This window comes from Buceros rhinoceros, unplaced genomic scaffold (assembly GCF_000710305.1).
Source record: "Buceros rhinoceros silvestris isolate BGI_N320 unplaced genomic scaffold, ASM71030v1 scaffold12375, whole genome shotgun sequence".
NCBI lineage: Eukaryota > Metazoa > Chordata > Aves > Bucerotiformes > Bucerotidae > Buceros > Buceros rhinoceros.
Window position 1 is genome coordinate 3,637 of NW_010414655.1, and position 8,583 is coordinate 12,219.

Below are 8,583 nucleotides of genomic sequence, written 5' to 3' on the forward strand. Positions count from 1 at the left end.
ATTTAACGGAAGCACGACCCTGCCAGCGCTGCTCCCGCTCCCCACGCTCCCAGTGCTGCCTCCCTCAGCCAAGCAAACCAGGCAAGCAAGAGCAAGAACCCGAGGAGGCTTTCCCCCACCCTGTTCTCCTGGCCGCCCCGCTCTCAGTTCTGCAGGAACAGGTACTGACCCCCACTGGACCCTTCTCTAAAGGCAGCACCAACGCCTCCACCCGGCCATAAAGACGAGGCCCAGCAAACAGCACCAGCGTGCACCGGAGTCCGGGGTGGCCCCTGCCTGCCTTCTTCAGGGGCAGTAATAATCCTGTGCCACCCCCAGCCGCACGCAGCAGGGAAAAGAATGAATAACTAAAACGAGACACATCTGGAGAAAGGACCAGGCTGCAGGAACACAGAGAGGTGGGCGCAGGGAACGGCGGCTTTATTCGTAACACCTTCAACTGGGACCGCAACAACTTCAGTTTTTAAAGTTAAATTCGGCAGCAATTGAGGGAAAAACCCCAAAGAACAGTCCCTGTGTGCACAAACAATGCAGCTTTGAATAACACAGGATAAGTTTATTTCATATTAACATGAACAGTAAAAAGTGGATATTCTGACGGGATTTTACTGCAGGCCCTTTTCTTCATTCCTCTATTGTGTCCTTTTTGCCAGTCTCTTGTCCCTCAAACTGTGGATACTTGGCCTCCACGTCGGCCCAAGTTAGATAACCGTTGGCCAGGTCACGGACGATGGCAGGAAGCTCAGAGATCTGCAGGCAAGGTCACAAAGACATGTGAAACACCAAGTAAAATACGGGTAGTTTTTGCACCAGGTGCCAGACCCCTTCCTGCAAGATCATTTTGGGGGAGAAAAGCCATTAGCTAGGGGGACTCTGGAAATCACAGCTGGAGTCACCTCAGTGAAGACTGCTCGGTCACTCAGGGTGACCCGTGAGGGAAACGCTTCTGTCACTGTGGTGGACCACAGCAAGGTTCATCCCTGCTGCTGTCACCCTACAGCTTCGGGAGGGAAAGAAACCACCACACACAGCCACGAGCTGCTGAGAGCCCAGACGGAGCCAGGCCCCTTTACTCTAAGACCAGCAAGAAAGAAGCTGCCAGTTGCCTGTTCTTTGGTCCCCGTAGCACGTGGTCATGGTATGAAGGACCAGCTGAAGAAACCAGAAAACTCGCAGAAATTGCAGGGTAACAAAGTCTCGTCTCTGCGGCACGGCAGTGGGAGGTCAGTGTCAGGTGACGCAGACAGACGGGTGCCCCGAGGAGCTGGCCCTGGCTGCGGCGCGGAACCAAAGCCACAGCCAGCTCGGCAGCCCCAAGCAGTTCAGGGGCTTTTGCAGAGTGGAGCTGGAAGAACTCCGCCTCGCAGAGGAGCACGGGTGACTCCTCCTGCAAGAACTGAACTCCTGGAGAGGGGCCAGGGAGAGGGGCATGACAGAGGCACCGAGACTGAACATCTGCAGCTCTGAGCGGGTTTTGCTCACAGGTGATGAGACCACCATGGGGAGGTTTGCTGTTCAGCTCTGCGGAGGGCTTGGGGGAGCTGGTGGATGAAAGGCTGGACACGAGCTGGCAATGTGCTCTTGCAGCCCAGCAGCCCCCCGTGTGCTGGGCTCATCCCCAGCAGCGCGGGCAGCAGCTCGAGGGAGGGGATGCTGCCCCTCTGCCCCGCTCTGCTCTGGGGAGACCCCCCTGCAGCGCTGGGGCCAGCTCGGGGCTCCTCAGCCCCGCAGAGACACGGAGCTGCTGGAGCGGGGCCAGAGGAGCCCCGGCAGTGACCCGAGGGTGGAACCCTCTGCTGGGAGGAGAGGGCAGAGAGCTGGGGGGGTTCAGCCTGGAGCAGAGGAGGCTGCGGGGAGACCTGAGTGCAGCCTGTCAGTGCTGCAAGGGGAGTGACCCCAGGGTGGAACCCTCTGCTGGGAGGAGAGGGCAGAGAGCTGGGGGGGTTCAGCCTGGAGCAGAGGAGGCTGCGGGGAGACCTGAGTGCAGCCTGTCAGTGCTGCAAGGGGCTGCAGGGAATGTTGGGACAATCTTTTCAGCAGCTGGGACAGGACAAGGCATGATGTGTTTAAACTAAAAGAGGGAGATTTAGACTAGATAGGAGGAAGAAATTTTATGAGGAGGGTTGCCCAGGTTGCCCAGAGAGGCGGCAGATGCCCCATCCCTGGAAACGTTCAAGGCCAGGTTGGATGGTGCTCTGTGCAAGCTGATCTAGTTGAAGGTGTCCCTGCTCACTGCAGGGGGGCTGGACTAGATGTCCTTTAAAGATCCTTTCCAACCTAAAGCTGGACCTTGGGGCTCTGAGCCCCCTGCTCTGGGTGCAGATGTCCCTGCTCCCTGCAGGGGGTTGCACTGGAGGAGCTTTGAAGGTCCAACCCAAACCAAACCCTTCTGTTTGATTCTTTTTGATTCTATTCCAGTCCCTGTATTACGGCCATACTAGCAGCGCAGGCTTAGGGCAGGCGTGGGTTTTGGGCAACGGTTCACCAGCTCCTCTGGTGCTGCCCAGGCACCACGGGCAGGAAGGAAGCTCTAGGGAGTGATGTCCAGCTGTACTCTGCCAGCCAGCCTGTACCAGGCAAAGATCTTCCGCCTTTCGGTGCCTGTGGGTTCAGAGGAGCCCTGCCTTTCAGAGCCAGACACAAGCCTGCAAATGATTTATTCCGCAGCCTTCACTCGGAAAGAGGCAGCAGTGTGACCAGCACAAGGCATGGCTTTCAAGTAAGATGAACACCTCTGCATCCAAGAAAAACAAAGGCCTCTCCTCACTTCAGCAGCAGGGCCAGCACCTTCTGTTTGACCAGTATCTCTTCCCCGGGGCTTTCTCAGAATAGCTAAATTGCCCACGGGGGCAGCTCCCAGGCAGCCCAGGGGCACTGAGGATCAGAAATCGCAGCTAACGCTCTCCCAGAGCCCCCACGGACAGACTTGGCTCCGCAGCAGCCGAACCCGCCTGCCCGCCCGTTACCTCGGCACGGATCTGGCGCATCGAGTCGCGGTCTCTCAGGGGGGCGGGGAAAAAAACGCCTGCCCGCCCTTTACCTCGGCACGGATCTGGCGCATCGAGTCGCGGTCTCTCAGGGTGGCGGTGTGAGGTGTCCGGTTAACGGTGTCAAAGTCGATGGTGATCCCAAAGGCCACGCCGATCTCATCGGTCCTGGCATAGCGCCGGCCGATGGACCCAGAGGAATCGTCCACCTTGTGAGAGATGCCGTTCCTGGTGAGTGCTTCAGCTGCAGGAAGCGGAGAAGGGGGGGTCACCACGACTCATCACGTACTCAGCAGGCAACACGGCCCTAGCAGAGGCCTCCCACGTGCTCACGGCACTACCTGAAGTGAGGCACCTCATGTCCTGCTTTCAAGCAGCACCACAGACCCTCACTTTTATTTTGACAGAAGATCCAAGGTTCCAGTCCCACCCCACAGGTCCACCACCACTCTCATTCCATGTTGCATCACTCAGCTCTCACCCAAAGAGCAAAGTCACCGACTTTAACCTATCATTGCAGTCCCGCAGCTCTGCTTTAACCAAGCACACGCCGCAGCGTGCAGGGGCATGGCCAGCACGGGGAGCCGAGGTCCCGAGCTGAACCGAGGCCAACAGCAAAAGGCACTGTCTGGCACCCAGCCTGTGCTCCTGCCCCTCAGGTGGTTCCAGTCCTTCTAGATGGTGCCAGGGGACGCTTGGAGGCCCAGCAGCTCTGGGACCGATTCGATGAATTAGCTGACCAACAAGAGCAAAGACGAGAACTTGACTGGGAAAAAAAAAAACAAAACCACAAACCAACACAAACCATAAAACTCAAACCCAAAAGTCCATTGCTCCTGACAGCTTCTCCTGTGCTGGGGAACAGGTTTCTTTGTGACACAGATGGAAAGGAGAAGAAATGTCTTTTACATTGCAAACCACTACAGGGAAGGGCAGGGAGCTGGGATTTTTGAGGCCAGACTGAGGAGTCTGATGGATACCCAAAGCTGCCCGACACCAACTCAGCTGTCCCACTTCAACAGCTCTCCCTTCACTCGTGAGAGCACCGCGCGATCCCAGGGCTGTCTTCACCCTGGAGCACTGAGGGATAAACCTCTTTTCCCAGTGCACATCCCCACTGGGCCCGGAGTGCTTAATTCACTTACATAATTCCTTGACAAAAGGCATGAATTCCTGATTCTGGCTTAGAGGAAGAACGGAGCACTTGAACGGTGCTACAACAGCTGGGAAGCTGAAGAACTGCAGAAAAAAGAAAAAGCACAAATAAATACAGGAGTAATGGTTCGGCCAGGTTCTTAGGAGGTGAGAAAAGCTGCGACTGAGGCTGGAGGCTCAGGGGTCTACCCAGCCTTCTGCAAGACTGCTCCAGCAGTAACACCGCACACCACTGAAGCAAGGCCAATCTCCTGCAGCTGTCCTCCACTCCCCCTTCCTTCCTGACCGCCAAACGTTACCTCCCACCAGAAGAGGTGCACCAGAGCCCTCCTGGAGAAAGCAAGCCTCATCTGAATTCCAGAAAAAGGAGGAGGAGAGGGGTCTGCCCAGGAGATTTAGTCTTATGCACAGTCTAAAGGGAAGAGTTGTCACCATCACCTCTCTCCCCGTTTGGTTCCCACAGAGATTCCACGCACACACAGAGCTTATGGAGCTCAAGGGTTCTCAGAACCCTCCACAGACACCCTTGGAAAAGAAAAATGTGCCAGAAGGTGGGGTGTGTGTGGAGTGTTTCTCTCCTGGCAGTCCGCAGGGCCTGTGAGGGGACAGAAGTAACACACCCGAGATGTACCACAGTGCAGAGCAGCCCAGGCTGGCTGAAGAGAAGTAACTGGGTACTAGGAGGAAGACAAGTCCTGTATTTTAGACTTCATGAGCAGCTTGTGATTGAAAGGCAACTATGTCCTGATCCTGGGCTCCTGAATCCTGTTCCCCCACTCCTAACTGTATCTCAACTAAGGAGCACTGTTATTTTTCTTCCTATAAACACAGTCAGCAGCCAGAAACAACAAACAGCATCAAGTTTACAGCCAGCTACCTGTGGGCCACCAGCAGTGGGGCAGAGCATCACCGTCTGCGCCCTGGCTGCTACATGCTGGTGCCCTGTATGGAACACACGCTTCCCTCTGGCCCCTGCTTTCAGGCCAAGATTTTAGGGATGCCCCGAATCAGAGAAGGTTGAATTTCAGGGGGAATGAGGGAACAGTTAGTCTATTGTCCATCTTGCTGCACAGAACCACGATTCCAGGAAAAGCAGCAAAGGGAGGAAATAACACGCCGCAGAGCTGCCTTTCTCTGAGGGCTGGGTCACTGCCAAGCGTGAATCCAGAAGGAGGAATTTCTCGTCCTCTTTCCAGAAATACGGTAAGAGGCTCCTGCACACCCAGCCCCCGAGTGCTCTCAGTGCACACGTGTCAGTGACACGGATGCTGGCAAAACCAGCAACTCAACAGCCCCTCGGGGCTTTCCCCACTCTACTGTGCCTGCTACAGTCTTATTTTAGCCCTCCCCCTGGATGTCAGGGAAAGGCAAATGCTTGCAGCTGGTTTTAAGCCGAGGCCCAGCCACAGGAAAACTCACCGTTCTTTGTTCGTCTCCCTCCCGGATGTGGAATGTGTGTTCAAACAGCGTGTACATGATCCTGCCAATACCGAATGAGGGTTCAATGACATTTGGGATTATTTCTTCCACTGGAACACAAGAGAACCCATGTCATCATTAAAAAATAATTTATACACAGAAGAAAAGCATTTACTGAAGCTGCTTTCTGCTCAGATCCCACTGCAGTTCCAGCGAAGACCCCCTCTGTATTCCTCAGTCGTTCAGCTGCCTGCCTCAGTGCTGCTCCCTCCCTGCTCTCCATCGCCTTGCAAAGTACCACGAGAGGGAGAAAGAACAAGGATCACCCAGCCAGCATTTGCCAAAACTCTTGAAGATGTGACGCGCTACATCACTAGACACCCGCCATTCTCTCCAGTCCTTGCCACACATCTGACGAAGGGGGTCCTTCCTCCTCCTCCCTTCTCGGTGTGGAAGGAGCTCAGAGAAGAGCTGCCCTGCTCTGACAGTGCAGTTTTTCAGAAGCAGCCCAGCTAGTAACTGGAGAAGAAACACTACAGGCATCAGCTACTTCTGAAACTCCAGGGCAATGCCCAGCTCTCCAGCACTGCACCCTAGCTGGCCTCCCAGAGGGCCAATCCTCCTCAATTCAGCACCTAACCTGGGGTGGGGCTTCTTCTTCCAAAAGGATGGTCTTGTTTTATTTGGGCCTTGACCAGCCAGGTTTCAAGACAAGACAGGGAGAAGGCGCAAGCCTTGCCTCCTGCTTGCAGACAACAGAAAGCCAGCAACCTGAGTTCTACTTGCTGAGTTCTACCACAGCCACTAACAGGTGACTCTGGTTCCTTCCTTGAAGCTGTAACACAGCAAAGCCTGGCACGGCAGCAGCACATGCTGACTGACAGACACTTGGATGGACATCTCAGAGGCTCAGCAGCTGCCAGAACAAATCTGTCCTGCATGTTCTACAAGTTGCTCCACTCCCTCCTTGGAGCATTCACCTCATTCCCAGCCTAGGGCAGGATGATCCACTAGTTACAGTATGAACTGGGGAAAAATCTACCTCAGCCACCAGCTCTGTCAAAGACTTCCCAACAACCTTGCGTGAGGTGCTCACAGAGCTGGCTGGAAAGACAAGACTTCTCTGAGGAACTAAATCCAGGCGTTTTGGAAAGCTACCTTCTCGCCCCAGTTCCCCCAGGACAAAAGCTCTGTGGAGATGCAGCCACTGACCAAACTGGGGTGACAATGGACTGCCAGAGGAACTGACTGGACCTGTCAGCTGAAAGAGCGTGGCCTGGAGGGCAGCCTGGTGAGCTGGCAGCTGCCCCAAGGCTTGGCTCCAGGCAGCAGAATGACAACAGCAGCTCTGAGCAGGGAGACCTGCCCACAGCCCCACCAACACGCTGCCACAACCCATCTGCTGCACTGCAACGGACCTGAATGTCAGAGCTCCCAAAGCTGGGCACTGTCCCCAGCTCCCTCATCTCCACAGCAGCTGGTTCTCAGCACCACGCGGGACCTGACAAATCCCAGAATAAGCAACGGAAGCAGCGCTGATGTAACACGCCACCCAAAGCCTGTGAAACGGGTCACGGAGCAGAGCAGGTGAGAAGCAGGCAGACAGGCCTCCTCCACCAGCGGTCACCGACGTCCCACTGCTGCGTGACAGCTTTCGACTCTCTTACACTGCAGAGTTTCAACGAAATAATGTGCAGCATTTTTCCTGTCCCGCGGTACAACACTAAGAGGACAACGCACCTCACAAAGCTCCCACTCAAAGGTACCCTGATCTGCCTCTGATTTGTGGTGATCAAGCAACACCGGTACACATTTACCATGTAACGTTTTCTGAAATCTCTTCACAGTAACCATGTCCTTTGTTAATTTAAAAGTTTTCCCTTCGGTTTCAACAGTGAATTCCCTGCAAAGGAAAAACAAGTCACTTAAAAGCACAGCAATAAACAAACAAGTTCTATTTCCTTAACTGCATGAGCTGGTTGACTTTAAGAGTGGGAAGACAGAAGCCAGGGCAAATCCCGCAGATCAAAGGGATACGTGGCACGCACATTAAAAGAAATTCACATTAATAATAAAATTACTACCTCTACATTAAAAGCAACCGCCTTCATTACCACAGAGAATTTAGTTGTGGTTAACAGCCTGAGGCAAACACCAGTAGGAAATGGAGACCCTCCACATGAAGCGCACACACACACACACCAAGAGAAAAACCAAGGAGGCACAGGAGACAGGCACTGGCTGCAGACTCTGCACCTTGTCCAGTCACGGACTTCTCACAACACTGACTGGGTCAGGACAGGCCCTGCATTTTCACAGAGACCATGGGGGAGGATACAGCACAGTTATTTTATCGCTTATTTCTACAGCTTTGGATAGGATGGTTCTTTCCTCTGGCTCCTTGCTGACTCACTAGCTCATACTCCTTGCCGGGGAGAATTTAGGCTGTTGACCTGCCCCGCTTTCAGGGAGCAAACGTCTTGCTTGTGATGCGTCCTAACTGAAAATGTCTGCTGTAAGCCCGAGGCCTTCACATCATCGACCGGTACCAGCGTGGTCATACGAAAGGCAGGTCCAGCACACCGACTGCCAGTGTGTGCTCAGCACCCTCCGTGCTGGAGCTTCAGGGCAGCGTAACAAAAACCCAACATATTTCGGCCTTCAGCTGTCGGTCTGCTTCAGCCACACCCGGCAACTGCAGAGACCTCTCACCTTCTCCGCTCCTCCGTGTGTCAGGAAAACGGGCAGACGGGCCAAGGAAAACCACGCAGATGGCTGCTGCCCCAATAAACCAAAGGCTGTAACAGGGCCTACAGCATTCTCACCGAACTCTGGGAGATGCTCACACAGGTTTGGGTTCCCATTTCACTCTTCTGTTCCATCATTCACAGAATTATTTGAATAATTTCAAAACAAAGTTCAAAACCATCTGCCAGCTCTGGTCAACTCTCACACCAGAGCAGGGAAGTGGTAAACGCTTCCCATGTCACTGAGGTGTCTCTCTTAGGAGATGATCCTGCTG

At 54.3% G+C, this 8,583-nt stretch overlaps 1 protein-coding gene across 1 annotated transcript in view; it reads right to left on the reverse strand.

Annotated features, from left to right (window-relative positions):
• Positions 1-410: 410 nt before the first annotated feature.
• Positions 411-8,583, reverse strand: part of GARS (glycyl-tRNA synthetase) — a gene marked incomplete at its 5' end in the record, with an annotated part of 23,487 nt that continues 15,314 nt past the window's right edge. Inside the window, 5 exons of the mRNA XM_010137162.1 lie at positions 411-750; positions 3,041-3,231; positions 4,133-4,226; positions 5,562-5,671; positions 7,379-7,464. Of these exons, the coding sequence (XP_010135464.1) occupies positions 625-750; positions 3,041-3,231; positions 4,133-4,226; positions 5,562-5,671; positions 7,379-7,464 (607 nt within the window). The remainder of the gene's footprint in view (positions 751-3,040; positions 3,232-4,132; positions 4,227-5,561; positions 5,672-7,378; positions 7,465-8,583) is intronic.